Source organism: Ruditapes philippinarum, unplaced genomic scaffold, assembly GCF_026571515.1.
Source record: "Ruditapes philippinarum isolate M1 unplaced genomic scaffold, ASM2657151v2 ctg988_1_1_1_1, whole genome shotgun sequence".
Classification (NCBI taxonomy): domain Eukaryota; kingdom Metazoa; phylum Mollusca; class Bivalvia; order Venerida; family Veneridae; genus Ruditapes; species Ruditapes philippinarum.
In genome coordinates, this window is record NW_026864886.1 from 354,950 (window position 1) to 378,820 (window position 23,871).

Sequence of the window (23,871 nt, forward strand, 5' to 3'; positions counted from 1 at the left end):
CCTTCTATCATGAACGAAATTCGTTATTTTAAGTAATGAAATTGTTGTTTAAAATATAAAACTCTTAAGTATTAATTTTGCGTATATAAATATTGAGGGTCAAACTGCGGAGAAAAGGGATAATTAGACAAAAGACAAGGTGGGCTGGGTTCTTACGTCGTGTGTATATGCATTTACTGTTTGATAAACGTTATTTATAAACGCTGACTCACTAACCAAAGCAGTGAAAGCTACGATAAGTAAATTGTTGCTGACTTTTCTATCTATCATCACATCAAGTTAGGAAGTTTTTTTATACATATATACATACCTACATCCTTAGGTTATAGACTATGTTGAATCATTATCCCTTTATCATTGTAGCATGACACATTCACGATAAGTTTAACTTTTATATTATAATGAACTTCTCGAAGTTTTGACCATTTTACACGGGTAAATGACAGAATAAAGGTACTCAAGGGTTAACGAACGATAGAGCAAGAATTCTCATTTTTTTGTTGTTAATTTTTCAGATTGAATGGATTAAAGTGTCAAGTTTCGTTTCGCTTATTTAAATATCTTACAGCTGTGATGAGGAAAGGCTGGTTTTTATCTAGAAATATAAAAAAAGAAATTTATGCTGGTGAAATACAACATTTAATGATACCAAGGTTTAAATATACATATATTTATATAAACAGTTTATGAATTACTATAGAATAGTATATAAACGGTTGTGTTAAGTATATAAGCTTCATTCATCATTCTATATTAAGATAACTCAGGAAGTGCGTAGGTGAGTGGTTTTACAAACACACAACCCTTCTACTTAATTATATTTAATTAATTGCTTAACATAACAATTCGAGGCGTTGGACACAAGTCTATTTTAAATACCTACATCATTTTACAAATCGCTCTGGGCAAACATGATGTGTTTTTAAAATTATAAACGAGGAAAGCAGACGAGCATCAGTTGCAGACGACATTTGAGCCAGGTACGCAAACGCGCGTGTACTCTGTTGAACTTCTTCTGCCATCACGTGCAAATCAACCATTCTGAGTGTTACATTGTTTTTCGTCTGGTGTGTGGTTTTGAAGAAGTGCTAGGTTAGCTCGCCGTTCTTTTTTTCTGTACTTTGTTGTGGATTATTATTAATAATATTCAAAGAACATAATAGTAAAGGGATTTTCGATATTTTCGACTGTGCAGCGTCTGTAACCGAGCTGGCTCATTAAATCTTGTTTGGTAAGTGCGATATTACTCAGGTAAGCTTATTAACTAAGTTCATTTTTTGTTATCATAATTGCATAGGTAACAAATGTACTGACGAAAAAGTCAAGCGCATCCCAAACGGATTACTAGTCTATAAAAATTAAAAGTGTACAGTACCGCAAAAATAATTATGATCTCATGTCAAGCGGAACGGAACATATACTTGTGCACATACTCATATATTGTTTTATGCATCATAATAATACGTGCAATGAATAAGGTTGTTAAAAAATCATTTCTTACAGATAAAGATCTACGCTCATTATTGAATGAATAGTGTTAAAATTTGTTGGAACTTATTAGTTAAAAAGCATTTTTGAAAAGAATTTAAACAACATTTAAACTTAAATTATACATAATTTCAATTGTAAAACTCACGGATAATTCGAAAGTGTTTTTATTTCTTGTTTTCTTTGATATGAATATGGGTTTTTATTATTCAACTATTTACAGGATAAAGACAGTTTTAATAGACGATTTACCAAAATATTGTGATAATGAAATATTCGCTGACGTCTGGAGAGTGCAATAGTCCGAAGAGTCCCGAAGTTGTGATTTTCCCGCCAAAATTTACAAAATCAGGTGAGAACGATTTATTTGATTTCTGCTAGAAAAACACAATATATTTGTGAACAATTTATTTAACTGTTATAAAGTTGTTTTTATTTGGTTAAACAATTTTATTGAAGTCACTTTTAATTAGAGAAAATAAAGACAGCATTAGTGTAAACGTAATACTCGTTATATCAAGAAAAGCAGATGGTTATCTTTAAAAAAAAAATCAGTTTTAATAATAATCGTTTTGAAAAGAAAAATACGGAAGCGTATCAGGGCCTACAATTGGTGAGATGTTTTGCGCTAAGTCGACTTATTTTTATTTGCATTGATAAGATGTTTTTGCATTTCTCAATAATATTTACTGACAAAGATGAGAAGCTTTTAGGCATTGCAACTGACTTTTTCTCGATAAGCTTGAAGTGTTTGTTTCTTCGACAACAATTCTGTCGAAACTTCTTGATTTCACGACTTTGATGAAATATTTAGTAAGACGCAAAGACGTTACTCGCATTGACAAATAGCTCACATAATTCAACAAAGTTGTGTTGCAATGATTAAAAACTTCTACGTATTACGTATAAATCATAAAGTCTTCATAGAATGTTTTATGTATAACGTATTAATCATAACGTTTTCATGGAATGTTTTTGGTCAAAACGAGAAGAAACAAGTTGACATGACGTGAAACCTTTAGATAAGTGGAGGCCCTGATAAGCTTCCTTAAAAACACATTCATAAGGTTAACTTAAATGTATGTAAAAACACACAGACACATTAATTTTCACCAACATTATTAACAATGTGTTCTGACGCAATTTCCTAAATTAATATAGTCAACAAAATAAACATGATCCGTTTTCATGAATAATTAAATTATACAATTGTGACTTTAGACTTTACAATACTAAATATCAGTATGGACTTTAAATTATTCATATATTTTTTCCCCTGATATCATTTTACCATATTTAGGTTTCATTGTTAATTATGACTTGTAATGATGGTGGAATTTTTGCTAAGTAATCTAACATAGTACCATTGTCAAAGTTAACAAATATAGAGTAAATATAATAGTTAACGTTTTTTAAAATACTTTTAATCAGGCTCTTTCAAATAGAATGGCCTGGAGTCTGACCAATTTTACGAACAAAGATGTCTCGGCTGACTCACATGATTAGTTTATCTACCAATCGTGATCTGGCATAGTGTATCACTGTTCAAAAATCAAATAGAGCAACAATAATTAAAACTAATCCTAGCTTCATTACATTATCAGTTTTTACTTTAAAAACTAACACTTTTATAGATTTGCAAGAAAATTAGGAATGTTTCGTTCTCGGTGTCAGTGTAAGAATCTCCTGCTCATATTAGAGTTCATAAGCAGTTTTGGAATCTATTCATTGTTCAATGACAAAATAGAAATTGGTTTTACAAAGAAAAAATATTATTTAATCGTATCACGTAAATATTTTATAATATTTCACGATATTATTTACAAATATTTGATGTTAAATTTGGAAAGACCAGTTTTAATGTTTTCTTTTTAGACTTAAATTGTCATTACATCTACGTCTTCTGTATTGTTTCTAACTATTTTAAATTGTTTTTATATTCCTTTCGTATTGCACTATAAATAGTCAATATGCAGAAATAAAATTGTGAAATTTATTACTTATACCATGAATCTTAATTTGTAATATAAATCCGTGCTTATATGAAACACTTATTTTCTATATATCTATTTTTAATAAATATATAATGATAACAGTTTAAAGGTATATGCTACAAATACAATATATGTAAACGCCATCTTAGTTTAAAGCAGCATGCCTCCAGATTCATTCTAATTTTTATGAAAAAATTTAAATGAATTTTAAAGTGAAATATTTTGAAAGGAACAAAGAACTTAATTTACGCATTGTAAACGACAGTTACAATCCACATAAATTACCAAAAAAAAAGGAGGTAAAAATATGCAAGATTAGTCCTTACTGTGTTAGTCACGCAGTAAAAATATATTGATTAATACTGCAAAATCAGTCATTTATTGCACATTATATGTAAATTATGAATCAAATCTTAAATTTTCTTGAAAAATCTGTATATACTTTTCTTAAGTTTGGTGTTCTTGAAATACTTTTAGCTAATCTGGAGGCATGCAACTATAAAGGTCTTTGGCCTTTATTGAAATTGTTTCATGATATCCATTTTAGTTTTCAAATGACAATACATATGTACTTTCATTATCACATTCTTACTGTTCGATTCTGATTGAAATTGAAGGCTATTGACCCTTTAAACTTTAGAACAAATTAAAAAGAAAACGTAGGTTAATATCCTATACTTGTCGAAAAATAACAATTGAAATAAAATGTGAAATTTAATTCGTGAATGTATAGATAATGGTTTCAAGAATTCTGTGACTAAGCATTATAATTTTACCGAGCTAATAGGTCATTCATCTTAAGTGGGCGTTAAAATGTTTGCTCTTACCGGTCAAGTTTCAGCTTTATGATCGGCATTTTTTTTTATATTATTTGTACGAAAGTTACCGAGATATGTCATCAAACAATCACACAATTTCAATGTAACTAAATAAAGTCAATTGCATCATTAACATATTTAAGTTTCCTTTTATTTTATTAGAAGTTTACGGTCGCACTCAGTGTATATACTGGATGTACCTTTTTATGTTCTGCTGCCACTATTATACTATCAAAATATGTATCACAACTTATGTGGTTTATCAAAGCATGTAATGAATGGTATTTTATACAAGTTTCATTGTACACAAACAAATGTTGCACTCATAACGAACGCAATAACTGTGAATTAAACATTCCATAGTAGAATTAATTGTTAAAGGGAAGTTAATCTTACTGTAGTGTGTCTATTTGATAATATTGGTTAAGTCCCGTGTTGATTTACATAAGTACAATAGCCTAAATTTTCGTCGATATTACGCAGTATGAAATATCTATATAATTGTTGATACTGGGATTAGTGTTCGGACTGTTTAGAACATCCTTTTCACCCTAAATAAATTGATGCAGCGATCTGTAATAATTTCTGGTATTACCGTATATTATAAAATTATGGGCGATACCCGGCACACATTTAAATGGTTGCGTTTTGATCTAAGACAAAAAGTTTAAGTATGTCAGATTTATAAGTTAACATTGTTACATGCATAAATAGACCAAACTGGTCATGAAATGTTTAACTTATTTTATTTCGGTTTACCATAAATATATAACGGAATGCTGTAAATAATGTAACCTAAAATATATCGCAGAATATAGCAAAATGTTAACATAAATGTATCAAAAAATGTTTTAAAGTTTTCACAACATGTTAACTAAAAGATATCAAAAATATCGCAAAATGTTAACATAAATGTATCAGGAAATGTTTCTAAGATTTTGAAGAATGCAAAGTAAAATATATAAAACATAAATATATCAAGCATGTTGTATCACTCAATGGTTGTATAGATTTCACAGAATGTAAACATAAAAATGTTCAGCTATCAAAGAGGTCACAAAGAAAAACTGAAAACCAGTACAACCATTAAGAGTTTGTACCGCTCGTACGTTTTATCTGTTACACAAATATAACATATATAAAAGATATGTGTGCAAACAAAATATGCCCTATATAGCCTATGAAATCAAAAAACCTTTTTTCAATGTGATCCTAATTGATCATCATCATTATCATCATCATCATGATTTTGATTATGATTATGATTATTATTATTATATTTTTATTATCATTATTATTATTATTTTTATCATTTATATCATAAGTATAATTGAAACCCTAGGTTGGTGCTTCAAAAGTGCTGAATTTATGTTTCAAGTTTTCTAACTTCAGAGACCAGATAATAAATCAATTATTTAACTAGCAAGGTTAGTGAGTAAATAAATCAAACGATCAAGGTCGAACGAATAAACCACTTTGAACAAATGAATAAATTACTATGTACTATTTGACCCGCTACTGCGGTTTCGCCTGCTATAATATTAAATATCTTATTTAATATTCATACTTAGTTTCATTAAAGAATTAAAACTATTATTATTAGGTGTATTAAAGTAAATATAAGCATGAGTCATTTCCACTGACGTTTAAACACCTTTTCTTTACAATTCTCTCTTATCTATATCAATAAAGTTTAACACTCATTCAGACGTTTACCGAGGGGTTAACAGTAGTAGTCTATAGTAGTGAACAAAAAAAACTTGCGGTTGAAACGCTTTAATGTATTACTTAAAGTAAGGTAGACGCACAATTTGATACCTGGTTAATTTTGAATTTAAAGCACTTACAATCACCTATTAAAACACGGAAGACGATTTCCTATTATTGAGTTAGTCATACGAATTTTGGGTGAATACCCTAGATAAAGTAATGGTAGTAAAATTAGAATATTGACATTTACGAATCCGGACTCCAAAATTGTTAACAGCAAGTTAGAACCTTACAACTTAAATGCCCATGACGGTTATTCCCTTGTTAAGTAGATTAAAAGTGTGGAAAGAATATGGACTCACCTGTATTCACAGAAACTGGTAAGAGAATAATATTATATGATTAGGGAAATGGTTACTGTGACTGTTGTTTTAAATATGTTCGGCAAATGAGTTTGTATATTTATATATTTGTCTATCAATCAATATAAGTGACCACGCATCATTGCGGCGCTTTTGAGTGGCCACGCATCATTGCGGCGCTTTTGTTTTGTCAATCTTAAAAAATAATAGATAATGATTTTTTGCACACTTCAAATGTTATTCATAAAGAATAAAGTGAAAGACTTTTGCTGTTTTTATAAAGTTTAAGAACAAATAGCAGATTTTACATTGAATGGTTTGAACTGTACCAGTATTAGCCCATGCTCTCTCTGATGGTTTGATATTTTAATGTTTATATATATATTGTAAATGCATTAAAAAAATACCAAAAGTGATTTCAAAAAATATATAATGCATCAAATGTATATGAATGAAGATTTTTGCAACACATAGTTAAGTATTCTAGAATTTCTATACGTATTTTCATGTCATTCAAATCATTCAATATTTTAAATGTATTATATTGTTATTTATTTTTGTATACAAAGCTTATAACTTTGGCTCCAAGCACTGATGTTTAAAATACTGTACTTAGCGATGAAAGCTCAGAAATATTAGAGTGATAAATCATCATATAACGTAACGGTCAATTGTAAAAAGAAACGTGTGCATTTGGTAATTGGGAAGTTTTATATATACTTACTTGATCAAAATATCGGCAAGTGTGGTATCAGAATGTGGGGAAAAGGGATGACCTTTACATGCTGGCTTACTTTTTATTATCATGGGTTTATTTTTCATGTTACTAAGCAGAAGATTGAAAAGTAAAAGTTTCAGACTTGTGATTCTTCTGTAAGCTTTGACAAACAATGAGAATCTATTGCGACATCTATTTACCGACGAAAACGTTTAAAGAAAACCATGAACCTTAACATATATGTAACCCATGTGCGTCAAAATACACATATAATACATCTTCAACAAACAAATTAAGAAGAAATAACGTTAACAAATAGCCAATGTCCTGTATCGGAACTAAACCTAAGCTTAACAGATGACGCCTGACTGATTTCTGTCAGTTTATTTCCATCAACAAGCATTGACTGATTGTAACATACTACTGGCGCCATTATTGTACTAACATTCCATATGACGTATAGATCTGATATTTGACGAACGCCATATTTGAGCCGCGTCACGACAAAACCAACATAGTGGGTTTGCGACCAGCATGGATCCAGACCAGCCTGCGCATCCGCGCAGTCTGATCTGGATCCATGCTGTTCGCTTACCAACCCTATTACAAGTAGAGAAACTGATAGCGAACAGCATGGATCATGATCAGACTGCGCGGATGTGCAGGCTGGTCTGGATCCATGCTGGTCGCAAACCCACTATGTTGGTTTTGTCGTGACACGGCTCATTTCCTACATCGAGTCCCCAAATTATTGTTATATTACAAGCAAGTTTTATAAACAATGCAAAAATATGTATTTTTAACTTTCAGCCACCATAGTAAATACCAAGTTCACATATCTTTTATTTGTACTTATTTAAATATAAACAAATAATGTTTGATATAAATATAAACCGCCCTGAATGAAGGGAATATTCATTTTCTCAATGTTCACGGATGAAAATAAACATAAAGTAAGTGAAAATTAATTGATTACTTTCTTTTATTACATAACATTGTTTTTAGAAAACAAATTAATTTAACCTAATATATGCATTGAACGAGGAAATACATAAAAAAAGCATTCTTCATTCGTAATATTTACTAGATGAAGTGTTGATTTTTCATGTAGTCCAATATTGGATTATTCTGTATATCGGACTGGCAATTCTGCGATAGTGTGAGCCCAACACTTGATGTTATGTTATATTGTCATGAAATTATATGTCTTCGGAACATAAAAGGAAATGATTACAGTAAAAATTTTGGAAAAATTTGAGCTTGGGCACATCTTACTGAACTCACGTCATTTTAACAATATCGGATCTCGTACTATATAAAACGTAATTATAATGCACGTTTTATCTATCAATTGTATGTTAGCAAATGCTAAATGAAAAGGGAAAACCCCGGGATCTGAGCATAGATAAATGTCAATTTTTATCAATTAAATTTAGTCAAAGTTTGATACTCAATATTTACAAACAAACGAATATAAACAAACGAATGTAAAAGTTACGTAAGTTTGTTTATCTTTTTATCTTTTTTGTATTTACAATATAAAACTGACCCATTAATTTCAGTTTCATTATCTTGAGTTATCTGAAGTTCATTTGATAAGAAGTAGTGTATAAAAGTTAGTTTTTGCAATAAGTTTTCATAACCAAACATTTTTTCTGCAATAACCAAGATGGAAACTCCGTACATAATCAGTAGAGGTAGGAATATGTTGTTTTTTTTAAAACTAGTTTTCGTTGCTATGATGATTAATTCGAATTTAACTTCAAACTATTGATAGAAAAGGCACTTTGTTTTTAAACATTTATAGTTCTAATTAAAGTATGACGGACAATGGCTTATCATTTTTTAAGACATGTAAGATCTTTTTCGCATATTTTTTCTTATTTGGCATTCGATCATAAGTTTATCTTTAAATAGTAAAGCATTGCTGATTAATTATGTAGTCTCCATCGTAGTACCAAATAATAATAATAATAATAATAATAATAATAATAATAATAATAATAATAATAATAATAATAATATAATAATGATGAAGATCATGATGATGATGGTAGCGGTGGTTGTGTTTTTGTTTATGATGTTCCACCGTTATATAGAAGTTAGCAGGGTTTAGGTTGAGTACTATGCATTTTGATAACCAGTCTATCAGGAACAAGGTGTTTTTGTCAAAAAATGCGAAAACTATTATCTGAAACGGAAACGACGGAAAGACAATGCTATTGGGCGTCTTTTTTATTTGAAAATAAACTGATGCCCAATAAAATTGACTTTCCGTAACTTAAAGAATCGTTCACGTCATTTCCGACTCGGTTATATCATACTTTTCGTGTCTCTTGACAGCAGGGGGAATTCAGAAAACGCAATCTTAAGACATAAAAACATTGTGCAAATAAATGAATAAACAAGTATCGTTTGAATTTGTTTTAACTGGTGATAGTATTTTACGACTTATCTGCTGTTTCAACATTATATAAATAAAATATATATGTTTTTTTGCTATTACTCACAAACGTATGTTTTATTTATTTTATTACCCTGAACAAATACTTCATTGGGGTACTGTTTCTATAGGTTTTTATTTTTCAGATTTTTACTTTGAAAAAAAAAATACTGCTACCTATGTCACAATACAAAATTTGTAGTCATATGGTACCCCTAAATAAACAGTAAGAATATTTCTCATTGACATATGGGAAATTAACATTTATTTACATAAATGCGAAGAGTAATGGCAATGATGAAGATATTAGACAACTCCATCATTACGTCAATTAATTTCACTTGTAAAATAATACTTTATATATAAAACTTTAACATTTTCAGACGTTCTTTTTTTATTCATTTTTAAAAACTCACTTCTGTGTGACAAGTCTGTTTCATTTACATGAATCTCTTCTCACAGTAAGAATGTGAATACAATTCCATTTCGATTAGTATTCGGTACATGGTTCATACGTGATTATAATAATGACACGGCTATCTTATACATATCAAACAGTCAGTGTACTTCAGTCTAAAATAATATATAGTATCAAACCTCAACTCAACAACAATGGACAAGAAGGGTCATATTAAGTAAATATTATGCATTCAAGGTTTAATACCTTTTATCTCTATATATGTTCATCTCCTATATATGCAGAGATCTGATAAGGTAAGTTGATTATTAAATCTCTTCGCTTTCTCAACCAAAGTTTTTAAAGCCTAATTATAAAGTCTAAAAACAACCTTGACCGAAATCTAAAGCATGTCACAAAACCACCTATTAATCGATGACGCAAACTTATTTCTATTTTTGAATACGTTACCGAATTTTAGCCGAATAGTATTAGCTATTTATATTTATAGTAACAGGATGTTTAATTTAAGATAACATATCCAGACAGCATGACATAGTCTGTCGTTCAAATGATTTAATTGATGAAAACAAGTTTTGACCCCTTTTATCTTTTGTAAAGTTGAATTGATTTTATGTCATAAATAAATTTTGTTTTATCATTAATTCTGAAGATTTTTTGACAAGTTTCATGGCCGAGAATAAACGGTTGTTGGCATACACAATTATTATTCTATATTGCAAACAACTGTATAGTCATAACTATACAGTCAATTATATTTATAAAGAACTTATAAAACAGCGAACCTACTTCTTTTGAGAAAACAAATAGGTCTACTTCATATGTGTATATAGTTTATATAAACTTCACGATTATCCAATGAAAAGCTTCGTTTACAAATGTGTTGTATTAAAAAGTAATGTAATGTAATGCCATTTAATATAATGTAATGCAATAAAGTGAAGCGTAACAAATAAATGATTTCAAAAAACATAACAGAAGCGGTTTACTCTGTATTTCAACCGATTTTGACATCTCCCAACCACCAAGCTTAGTATAATTATAGAAAAGTAAATATAATACAAAAGGGTTTCCTGAAAAGTCAATCTTTTCTGTTAAGCGAAAAGACACCTAAACTATTGCCTGACTGTAATTAAAACTTCATTTGCGGTTAATGCTATTTTAAATGTAGCTAAAACAACGCCAAAATTGTTTGGAAATGAACCAACATGATTCGTCGCTTAACAAAATATCATCCTCGGTGATTTAAACATTAGCTCATGGTTTTTTGTTACGTAACTAGCTATTCTTAAATCTTATTATTAAGTAAGGAAATAAAAAGACGTATTTTTAAACAAAATTGTTTCTTTTTAAAGATTTTCAACTATATAATCAAAGCATCAAGTCTAAACAGTCTAAATCATCACAATCACTGGGCACATATCTGATCGGATTTATACTGTTTATATAATAATAGGGGTAAGAAAAAATCGTCGTGGATTGACACAGGCTGAGGTACATTTTAAAAATTGAATTTAAAAAAAAAGAAAAGAAAATCAGAAAATTTCAAATTTACACCTTAAAAGATTCTGTTTATTTAACTGAGGCTGTTACTCGTTAAATCAAATACTAGGTTGGGATTTACATTAATATATAAAACTGTTGGGGTTCGAATTGGCGCGAAAATGACTTGTAAATCGGTTTAAAGCAGCAGCCTCCAGATACATGCTTATTTTCATAAAAAATAAATTACACATTGGAAACGACATCAACGTAAATTACCGAAAAGAGGAAAAACAGTCCATACTGCGTTAGTCACACGGATGAAATATAGTGATAAATATTGCAAAATCAGTCATTAATCATACAAAACATGTAAATTATTACTTTAATCTCGACTCCTTTCACCTTTCTTAAAATCTTAGTACATTTTTTAGAAGTTTGATTTTCTTATAATATTTTGGTTTATCTGTAGGCATGCATCTTTTAGCTTACGATTAGTTTTAAGCTGGTAACAGTGATATACCTTACACATAATTTTACAAAAATTAAGTGCATAGTCTCATTAGTAAAATATAATTGATATAACATATTTGTTTTTGGCAATTTTCCCGTCATATGACACCAGCACTGGTTATAGTCCGACCTGTAACTTTATCACGTCACATTCAGTAAAATAGGTCAAAAGCATAAACGGGTCACAGCAATTTCTTGGAGAAAAAAAACATATTACGAGTCACAAACTTTCATTTTCGTGCGGTACATGTTACTCTTGTTTTAGTACTAAGTACTTTTATTTTAGTTCAATGCGCACTACCCCGAAACCTAACCAATATATGACGTGCCATGTTATTGGATAACATGTGTGTGCGATTACATTAAATATGAATTTAATCGTATTTAACGACTTCCTGGTATAAACAGATCTACCAAATTTTGTCATTAAGGTTTGCGCCGAGAAGCGGATAAAATGTCTGGTGACAATGAAAGCACTTTTTCCACTGTCTTTACTATAGATGGTGTTTGTCAAGGTATTCTATTTTATGATGTATAATGGCGACAATGATGCTGTTTAATTCAAGAATTAAAAGAATGAAAATAAATAAAATCGAATAAAGTATAAATAAACGAATATATAAAGATATAAACGAAAATGTAAAGAAAATTAAAAAAAAAAAAAAAAAAAAAAAAAAAAAACAACCAAAAAAAAACAACAACAGAAGTAGTTATAGGTAATACAGGTGACGCTGTAGGTACTTCTGTTAATAGTGAAATAGTGGAGATTGAAACATATTTAGAAAATAATAACATAATTTATAAACTCTTAGATTATACAAATATGCAAAAAATCATACTGCAAGAAAGTTAAACAAGTGTGTTTCTCTATATTTTCAGACCCGTTCACAGTTCCGAAGCAGGTGTTCGACCCTACAAGTCAACAAGTAAAAACCAAGCCAGACACCACCCTTACTCTTGAGATCAACAATCCTTATACTCAGGTTGGATCTTCAACAGCGGATCTCTTATCTCAGGACAGTGTTCAGTCCTCCGGGTACATGACATTAGAATTCGATCCACAGAGGAACATGGATGTGGAATCCAACGGTATGCGCAACAAAGATTGCGAGTCGACGGGAAGCTCAGCTGGTGGCGTAGATAAACAGTGCGTTTCAAAGTGTTCATTTTATATTATAACTGCTTTGGCGATATTAGCCACCTTAATAGCTTCTGTAAGCATTATGTTAACAATAAATCTGTGGTCAAAATATGAAGAACTCAACAAGAAGTTGAATGAAACGCAGGTGTCATATTCACTTGCGCAACAGGATCTTCATACGTGTCTTCCATGCGCAGAACTTTCTCAGGGACCTTTCGAGGAGGAAAATGAAGACCTTAAACAACTGATTAAAAGAGAAGAAAACGGCGTTCCGACTTGCTGTGCAAAAACTGCTGCACAATTCTCAACAATACTGAATCTAGTAAGTGTTCATACTTTCTTTTCTTTTTATGTAAAATCAAAACAACAAAAACAACTACAACAGCATCAGCCGCAGCTGCAGAAGCATCATTAAAACAATAAAAACAACATAAGAACAAAAGTAACTAGAATTAATGTTTAAGTGCTCTTAGGCGGACACGAATTATTCTGGTCAATTTCCGTTTACTATTTATTTTATTCTCGACTTAATGAATATGATTCATACAAATATTATTTCTTTTTCAGTTTGCTAAACGAAAGCGTATGGAATCATGTGCTCAAGGTAAATATATTGCAATAAATACTGTCTTTAATAAGCAATATTTTGTTTTGTATATAAATGCTATGACATTTAGATTGGATTGAAATTAAATATCAAAATTTGTCCTTGCATAATACTTGAAAGGACTGATAACATTCTTTAATGATATCAAGGTATCATAACTTTATGTGTTTTAAAGGGACCTTCAGTTTTTACTTTCTTTTTGAAAATCACTTGGAAAAGTGCATCATATCGCTGTTCGTTTCTAAAATTAGAAGATCGGAAACGATTTTTCCGATTTACTAATTTAAATGAAAAGCGGACATGTTGATTACAGGGGTATTTTTATTTATAGATTTCATCGGCGTCAATTTTAATTTCCACCTTTAAGTTAATTCTTTTGAATTGACAATTGTATGAAACGATTAATGTAAAAAATAACCTATTTAGCCTTTAGAAAAGCTGAAGGCGGCTTTAATGTTCAGATAAAAATGGAGCTGTTATAATTTATATTTAGGTACACATTAATGTGTATTTCTTTTTACCGAAACTTTAAGCTTTATTTGATATAGTAAAGAATACATTTATTTCATGATATCATCCAAACTTCCTTGTATTGACAGCTTTGCTGCGATTGGCTACCCAAACAAAAAAAAGATAGGAATGAATCAGTATAATAAATGATAAACAAATTTACCATTTATTCCCAATTTATTATAGATGGAAATGACATGCAAATGAGCCAATGCATTATGAATAAATTGTTAATAAATCAGTGAAATGAATTGGTAATGAATTGGGTCCATTTACCAACTTATTATAAATTGTTAATAAATCAGGTTAACAAATGGGTAATGAATTTGGTCCTTTTCTTGACTTAGTCAATGAATTATCAACAAATCAGGTTAATCAATTGGCAATAAATTAGGTTCGCTGACCAACTGATTCATTAATGAATTGCAAATAAATTGTTAATGAATCACTAATAAATTGTATTTTTTCTTCTTCCATAAACCGAAATTCAATGTATTTAATGAATCATTAACAAATCAGGCTTGCCTGCTTATATTCATTTAATGGATTTTGAATAAATGCAGGTTCCAATGATGGTGTCAATTCCGGAGAAAAATATGAAAATAATAATAATAATAATAATAATAATAATAACATATCTTGATAAATTTTATTTATTTTTCTTTTTTTTTTACAAACAAAAGCTGACTAGATTAATCAAGAACATATAACAAGATTAAAATTTGTGAAAAAATCTATGCCACCACATCATAACATTGAAAACTCATAATGTACGTGCATAGCTCATTTCATAAATATCCCTGCAAATAAAACAGGTAATGTCAGGTAAACATGTAAAGGGGAATAATTCTGGAAATATTCGTGCTTGCTGTTAGGAATATATTTCTAGTTTTAGAAACTAGGGCTTTATGTCAGTCTGAAAACATCTTTGCCTTCCTTTTCAGTGTCTGTCTGAAGCTACACCTTTTTTTATTCCTATAATCATTAAATGTTGAATCTCTATACTGAGGCAATGAATGGCATACTCTGAAATAGAAAATAAAATTCTCATAAAAAGTATCATATTTATAAATAAAATATCAAAATTTAAACTTAGACTTCTGATATATCACTCTGAAAAAAGTATAATATATTTTTGTTCTATTTGCAATACAATCTGAATTTGAATTTCAACTCGAGCCAAATACACTAAAGGACTCAACCACTTTGGACTGTACATGTTCTATTGAATAAAAACCAGCTAGCAGTATATTTCACAAAGTCTGATGATAGATAAATATTTGTTGATAAAACAAACCGGTGAATGTTCGATTTCATTTTCAACAGAGGAATGAACAAATATTTTGTAGCAAGTCCAGTTTTTTACCATTTGCTTCAATTAAATTTAAAACGAAATTGAAAGGCTATGACATTGAATTACTATATGTACATGAACAAAATTCAGATTGAAAAGTATTATTTTTTATCATTTACTAGTACTTAATATTTAAAAAGCACATTGTCGTTTTTAAAATGATTAATATATATGTAGCCCTATACTTACGCTTTAAAGACTCATATATGTCATTTCCTTGGAATGCCCTCGTCCCATAACTAATAGCAAACTCTTCACGATCAAAGAGCCGTCCATCTGCATTTTATTATCTCCCGTTCATCTGCTTTTTACCATCTCATCAGAGTTGCTGATTTTTACGTTCTGTCCTTTCTTTGCTGCTCTTTTCAGTTTGCTCTTTTCAGTTTTCTGCGAGATAACTAAGTAAAAGAAAAATAGTCTTCAATAAAAAAGAACATCATTTTTCATCGCATTCAAATGTGCAGATGAGCTCAGTGTGAAACAATGCAGATTTATGTTTTTAAAATGAGCTGTACATAGATATCCACATGCGTGCATATTTTAAAACTTGTATCTTGTATCATAAATATTTTTCAATCCAAATCAAATGAATAAAAAAAATATTTAATTTAAGGTGGTGCCATTAGGGGGGGGGGGGGGGACGAATCGTCACTAAAAATGGGGCGAGTCGTAATGGGGCGAATCGATCGTTATCCTAATCTGCACATTCTCCAGTAAATTTTATTTTTTGCCAACTTACATATGATCTAGAAGGTTATTAAAAACGCTATGTAGAACGAAAGAAAATTTTGAACTTACCGTCTATCAGTATACAATCTATCAGTAGTCTAGATGCCTTGATATTGTTTTTTATCCATATTTTTTTGTAACACCACAAGTTTTCATCTTCCAAAATAACCGCCTTTTTCCTATGCATAGAATTAATGCAAACGAAATGTTATTCCTAGCTACTATAGTATTGTATAAAGTTCCTAATTTTGCAGCTGCAATGACAAAATCTGTTGTAAGTTAGTTTGTTTCTGACATTAGTTATATCCAAAAGAAAGAAAACTGTTTGTATGGTAAGTTATCTTTTTTCTGAAATGGCCAAAAAATTTCGTTTCCTATTAATCTTGTTCTGTTGTCGGCTGATAGGGGGCGCTCGGTAGGCTGCAGTTCCCTGCAAGATCTTATCGTTTAATCGCGCGGCTGGGAGCCATGCTGTTCAAAACAATAAACTAACAACAGATGTTAAGTCCGCGAGAGAATTAAGTCTTTTTTTTACGACATTTTACCTTTTTACGCATATACGTTAATCTATTCGACAGTTTTTTTACTGATAATGATAGATCTAATCATAAAAAGCCGTGGGTATGGATCAGATTGCGTATTAACAATAATTAAGAAAGACAAAAACTGATCTTGATCACTCAAAAATAAAATCTAAATGCAAATTAGTTAAACATATTTAACAGTAAAACGAGTTTGTATAATTGACTCTTTTTCTGTACGAAACCTGCTGTGGTCATAGTATTATTTTTACAATAGGTTTATCTCTTAGATTTGGTTCGCTAAATTGCTAATCATGGTCACACAACTACATAGTTAGGTGAAGAAGCAGGCGCCTGTTTTGGTTGAGTCTATTATGTTTTGTTTAGGGGGTTGAGTTGTCATACACAAATTTACAATTTATATGCATTTATTTTTTTCCAATGATTGTTATTATCTTAAATGCTTCTGGGATTGTTGTTTTATCAATTCATTTGTAAATAAGATTGTTATATGTCTATTAACGGAATATTTTAATGAACACGAAATTAGTTCACACCTACATGTGTATTGGTAACGTGATGGTTTAAGCCAATGAAAACACGTCAATATTATTTTACTCAGGCAGAGAAAAAGTGTGCAAAGAGTAAATCGATAATCTTTAAGTAGCCAGCAAACTTTGAATTGCAAGTATTTTTTCATATCTTTTCGGCAGAATAAACTTTTCGAGGATTCGTATCGTAAAATGGCTGCCATTTACAGTATCGAGTGATTATCTCAAGCACCACAGCGACTTAGCGCGGGAATTTTAATTATAGCTAACCTCGGCGCGTATACCTTAAATTGTTCATATTTTATTGTAATAAATATTTACAAACTGTGTCTTTCGTTTTTTTTTATCAATATATAACCAATAATGAGGTTAATATGAATAAATAATCATATCTCAAATCTTTGACTATGATTTACAATGAAATTCTACCTTAAGTGTATTAAAAAGGTTTTTAATTTCCTGTAATTTTATTTTGTGATTATGCTTCAAAGCAGTCAATTGACCGTGAATTTTCTTTTCATATTTTGATTTCCTTGAAATCATTTTTCTCATCTGAAAGCATGCAACTTTAATATGGTGATACATTAATTACATTCCATGAAAATGTTTAAAGATATGAAATATCTCATGACATGTTTGTTCATTTTACATTACACCTTTAATTCAGCAAACATAAAGTCTTCACAAAAAGTAGTATGCAATCGTACCTATATTACATACGAATGTATGTAATATTTTTCTTGTTTACGTTTTGCGCTGAGCATGGAATTAATAATATGGTGATGCTTAAACTAAGAGACTTGAAAAACCCATATATATTTTCCAGTGACTGATTAAAAACAAGTACGGTAATGAGTAAAGGGAAATTAAAAAAAAATATTTGTATAGTTGAGAGGGGTTTAATTGTTATGAACAGTAAAACAAAAGGACCTACATCAATGAAAATTTCTGTTATAATTAAGCAAATTATGAACATCTGAAGTACAATGAATATGTTATGAATTGTATTGAATAAATCCTGGAAAATCTCTGATTTTAATGAATCATGAACAACTTGTGAATATCTCAGAACTTTAAAGTGTAATGAATTTGTAATAAATGGTATTAAATGCAGTCGGGAAAAGTTCTATTTCCAATAAATCATGAATAAATTGTATACATTCCAGTTCAAGTGTAATGAATTTGCAATAAGTTGTATTGAATATATCTTATGTTTGTAATCAATGGTTAATAAATCTGACTTTTGTAATGAATCTATAATAAATGGGGTCTTTTCTTTCCAGTAAAAGCACAATTTATTTATGATTCATTTAATGAATCATGAACAAATTGTATTAACAAATCAGGAAAACATGATTTATTCCAGATTTATTCACAATTTTGATATAATTTGTTGATGTATTTTTTTGTTTGGGGTATTATAATGTAAACTACCCGGCTTTGATATTTGGAATTTTACACTAAAGATATGATTACTTGTGTGTTTTTTTGTTAATGATTTACAGGCACGTGTTATTATGTAATGAACAAGGTTACTTCCTTTCCTGAACCGATGTTTATGTTTATCATAACCATATTAAGTATATGCATACATATAAGTTAAATTTTTACGCTAGACTTTTTTTCTAATTTTATATACATTTTTGTACTAGTATAATGATATGTTTATTAAATTATTCCAAATTTTAAAATTTCAGAATCACTCGAAAAAGAGAATATAACTGCCTCTTGCAACTTGTCCACGCCCTCTTCGCCTGGCATACCACCTGCTAGAGCCAATGGCAGCATCTCCGCCCATCTGGTTATGGGTGAAAAACAAAGCGGAAGTAAGTATTAGAACTGGACTAAAATAACAATATGCTGATATATGATAAACGAGCTTTGTGTTTTGTTTGTCATTTGAAATCCAACAGTTAAATATTATAACTTGTGCATTCCTGATTGAGAATTTATCAAACTAATAAGATTATTTTTCTTCAAAATATGATCACTATGTAATAGAGAGTTCCTGTATTTATCTCAAATATAGGAACACTTATATTTGGGCTTTTGTATCTTTTATTTGAACCAATCTTACTATGAAATACAATGTACGATACCTGATATATCAACTTTAGAAAATGTTAAATTTGTAATTTCTGTTCTTTACAGAAGGTGATGAATATCATCCAATCAGACATTGGCGTCAAGGTTTGCCCGGCACTCATATGTCTTATATCAGGATGAAGTCCGAGAATAGTCGAATAATTGTACCGGAAACTGGTCTGTACTATTTATACAGCCAAGCAGGTTTCTTGATATATTACGACAACAATGACGAGAATACACATTCGACACAGTCACTGTTCCACGCCATCTACCGTTACAACGCCATCTATCCCCTAGATGGTAATGAAGAACTCATGCGTAGCGTCATCACACAATGCTGGGAGAAACAAAAGGATTATGGGAGATACACAAGCTACGTTGGTGCGGCTGTAAGACTACACAAGGGGGACGAACTGTATGTGAAGGTATCAAGAATTCAAGACGTTACTACAGAAGCATCAAGGACATATTTTGGAATGTTCAAACTATGAACACAGCAATAATTGTTTTGTTTTACAAACACTGTACAAGTAGGAGGCAATTGCTGGCAATTGTACTTCTAGTTTGCTCAAAAGAATATTTGTTTTTCCAAATACTTTTGAAAACGTCGCTGGCCGACACATTAGTTAATCTTGAACTCTCTTTTTATGAGAAGATTAAACAGATAGTGCAAAATCATGCTCAGTCTCGCCATTGGGTATGTTATTTAAACTACAAATATCCAGCATTTAAGTGCGGATATGGGTTTAGATGGTGAGAAAGTGCTTAAAGCACGCTTTGGAGACGAGAATACCGGTTAATATCAGATATATTGTACATTCCTGAAAAAGTTTTACTCAATCGTCACTCAAAGTGACGACTTGCTAAGAAATGTTCGGTTGTTGAACATTTCTATATTAACACAATTGCATTGGTAGTGGTTGACCACGTACATTTTGCCATCAATGTTTGTTATATATATATCATAAATGATCTCGTTATGTTGTACCAGTGATAATGTAAAGAAGATAACTCTTTAAATAGTTGAGTTTAGACCAAATGAGATTCGTAAGAGAATACATCCAAGTGGAATGTACCCACACCATCACCGCCCAAGAGAGTTAACAGCAGGCTGTCTAATCAACGTCCTCATATGCCATTTTAGAAAGAAAGAATGTGTTCATATTTAAAATCAAAGGAACATTGTAATCGGTTATGTAACTAAGAAGGTAAAAAAGCATATTTTATCATGGTTTTAGTTTCGCTACGTGAGTATTTTTATTGACGCACGTTCCAATCGCTGATACAATACAATGTGTTCCTATGTTTCGAGAGCGTGAGAGCAGTGGAGGAGGGGTAGAGGGGAATGTATTGCCGACCGTGCCTTTACGATTACGCCAAAAACCATCAAAATAGCTGTGATATTTAATGAAATACTTGCTGTATACTTTATTGTTCTACAACTATATTATAGCCATATATATGTATTAATAATAATGTTTAGTATAAATGCATTTTTTCGTATATTTGATAGTAATGAAAGTATAAGAAAATGAAATTTTCTAACAGTGCTTTTCTTGAACAATGCAATTTTAAATGATTTGTACATCCCTGATTGCAGAAAATTTAGAAATTTAGAATTTCTATGTGTTGTAAAAATGAATGTTTATATCTATTTGTTTTGTATGGATAAAATGACTATTTTGTTGTGTATGGTTTATAAATAATGTTCCTTTATATTGAAATATATATTAAAAGATATGTCAAAATTTGCGTTGTTTGTTTTATATCAAGGACACGTCATTTTACCAGACCACTGAAGTTTAGAACATTTATCAAAGAAAGACCATTTAACAGTACTGTCCTATAAAGACTTGTTTGTAACAGCGAATATGTTAAGTCTTCATTTTATGTCCCCTACTAATTTAGTATTTTTTTCCCAACATTTCAAGGAGATCGTTCGTTTATGAACCGTCGCATGTCATTTTGGAAAAGGCCTCCTACAAAGTGATTGTCTCATTAATTGGCGCTATGCTGCGCTTTTTTTTAAAAAAACGAAATTAGATACTTTAATAAATATCTCCTTTATTACCTTGTTCTTGAACTCCCGCCACTTAAGCATGTTAATATAAGAAAATTTTAAGTATATTCAAATGATGAAACAGGTGCGCATTCAATATCCATTCCCAGCACGAACAGACACTTGAACTAAAATATAATTATTTTATAAGACTGTCTTTGCATATGTTATATCAATACATAACATCTATATAATTATAACATATATTGTAACTCTTTATATAACATCTGTTATGGCTGAAGATAGCATAGGACATAGCTTTATATAACATCTGCTATGACTGAAGATAGCAAAGGTTATAGCTCTATATAACATCTGTTATGACTGAAGATAGCAAAGGTTATGGCTCTATATAACATCTGTTATCGATGAAGATAGCATAGGTTTTAGCTCTATTTAACACCAATTATTGCTGAAGATAGCATAGATCATAGCTTTATATAACATCTGTTATTGCTGAAGATAGCATAGGTTATAGCTTTATATAACATTTGTTATTCCTGAAGATAGCATAGGTTATAGCTTTATATAACATTTGTTATTCCTGAAGATAGCATAGGTTATAGCATTGTATAACATCTATTATTGCTGAAGAAAGCATATGTTATAGCTCTATAGAACATCTATTATTGCTGAAGATAGCATAGGTTATAGCTTTATATAAAATCTAATATTGCTGAAGATAGCATAGGTTATAGCTCTATATAACATCTATTATTGCTGACGATAGCATAGGTTATAGCTTTATTATAACATCTATTATTGCTGAAGATAGCATATGTTATAGCTCTATATAACATCTATTATTGCTGAAGATAGCATAGGTTATAGCTCTATATAACATTTGTTATTGCTGAAGATAGCATAGGTTATAGCATTGTATAACATCTATTATTGCTGAAGATAGCATAGGTTATAGCTCTATATAACATCTGTTATTGCTGAAGATAGCATAGGTTATAGCTCTATATAACATCTGTTATTGCTGAAGATAGCATAGGTTATAGCTCTATATAACATCTGTTATTGCTGAAGATAGCATAGGTTATAGCTTTATATAACATCTGTTATTGCTGAAGATAGCATAGGTTATAGCTCTATATAACATCTGTTATTGCTGAAGATAGCATAGGTTATAGCTCTATATAACATCTGTTATTGCTGAAGATAGCATAAGTTATAGCTCTATATAACATTTGTTATTGATGAAAATAGCAAAGGTTATAGCTTAATATAACATAATTTATGTTATTGCTGAAAATAGCATAGGTTATAGCATTATATAATATCTGTTATGTTGAAGATAGCAAAGGTTATAGCTTTATATAACATTTTTTATTGCTGAAGATAGCATAGGTTATAGCTCTATATAACATCTGTTATTGCTGAAGATAGCATAGGTTATAGCTCTATATAACATCTATTATTGCTGAAGATAGCATAGATTATGGCTTTATATAACATCTGTTATTGCTGAAGATAGCATAGGTTATAGCATTGTATAACATCTTATATTGCTGAAGATAGCATAGGTTATAGCTCTATATAACATCTGTTTTTGCTGAAGATAGCATAGGTTATAGCTTTATATAAAATCTGTTATTGCTGAAGCTAGAATAGGTTATAGCTCTATATAAAATCTGTTATTCCTGAAGATAGCATAGGTTATAGCATTGTATAACATCTATTATTGCTGAAGAAAGCATATGTTATAGCTCTATATAACATCTGTTATTGCTGAAGATAGCATAGGTTATAGCATTGTATAACATCTATTATTGCTGAAGATAGCATAGGTTATAGCTCTATATAACACCTGTTATTGCTGAAGATAGCATAGGTTATAGCATTGTATAACCTCTATTATTGCTGAAGAAAGCATGTGTTATAGCTCTATAGAACATCTATTATTGCTGAAGATAGCATAGGTTATAGCTTTATATAAAATCTAATATTGCTGAAGATAGCATAGGTTATAGCTCTATATAACATATGTTATTGCTAAAAATAGCATAGGTTACAGCTCTTTATAACATATGTTTTTGCTGAAGATAGCATAGGTTACATCTCTTTATAACATCTGTTATTGCTGAAAATAGCATAAGTTTTAGCTCTTTATAACATTTGTTTAATGCTGAAGATAGCATAGGTTATAGCTTTATATAAAATCTGTTATTGCTGAAGATAGAATAGGTTATAGCTTGATATAAAATCTGTTATTGCTGAAGCTAGAATAGGTTATAGCTTTATATAAAATCTGTTATTGCTGAAGATAGAATAGGTTATAGCTTTATATAAAATCTATTATTGCTGAAGATAGCATAGGTTATAGCTCTATATAACATCTATTATTGCTGAAGATAGC

The 23,871-nt window shown here is 30.1% G+C and overlaps 1 protein-coding gene and 1 long non-coding RNA gene across 7 annotated transcripts; one reads left to right on the plus strand and one right to left on the minus strand.

Annotated features, from left to right (window-relative positions):
* The first annotated feature begins 785 nt into the window (after nucleotides 1-785).
* On the plus strand, nucleotides 786-21,197 carry LOC132727163 (tumor necrosis factor ligand superfamily member 6-like). 6 transcript variants are annotated; one of them, XM_060712585.1, is made up of 6 exons: nucleotides 786-1,231; nucleotides 1,712-1,840; nucleotides 12,826-13,409; nucleotides 13,655-13,691; nucleotides 19,057-19,185; nucleotides 19,511-21,197. In XM_060712585.1, exons 2-6 carry the CDS (start codon nucleotides 1,756-1,758, stop codon nucleotides 19,936-19,938), a joined length of 1,263 nt encoding a protein of 420 aa, XP_060568568.1. In that variant the 5' UTR covers nucleotides 786-1,231; nucleotides 1,712-1,755; the 3' UTR covers nucleotides 19,939-21,197. The 6 variants fall into 6 exon arrangements, with proteins under 6 accessions (XP_060568568.1, XP_060568570.1, XP_060568573.1 ...); XM_060712587.1 differs by lacking the exons at nucleotides 786-1,231; nucleotides 1,712-1,840 and adding an exon at nucleotides 6,230-6,390; XM_060712590.1 differs by lacking the exons at nucleotides 786-1,231; nucleotides 1,712-1,840 and adding an exon at nucleotides 8,025-8,043.
* On the minus strand, nucleotides 14,309-16,998 carry LOC132727165 (uncharacterized). Its single transcript, XR_009625301.1, has 3 exons — nucleotides 16,357-16,998; nucleotides 15,748-15,956; nucleotides 14,309-15,230 (listed from the first exon to the last, which is right to left on the minus strand). It is a non-coding gene; the product is annotated as an uncharacterized LOC132727165 (long non-coding RNA).
* Nucleotides 21,198-23,871: the final 2,674 nt, after the last annotated feature.

What these genes read in the sequence shown, in the direction of transcription:
- LOC132727163 (XM_060712585.1), top strand. Translation starts at nt 1,756, where the DNA reads ATGAAATATTCGCTGACGTCTGGAGAGTGCAATAGTCCGAAGAGTCCC. An exon ending in TATGGAATCATGTGCTCAAG is followed by an intron (nt 13,692 to 19,056) that starts GTAAATATATTG and finishes TTAAAATTTCAG; the next exon opens with AATCACTCGAAAAAGAGAAT. An exon ending in GGGTGAAAAACAAAGCGGAA is followed by an intron (nt 19,186 to 19,510) that starts GTAAGTATTAGA and finishes TGTTCTTTACAG; the next exon opens with AAGGTGATGAATATCATCCA.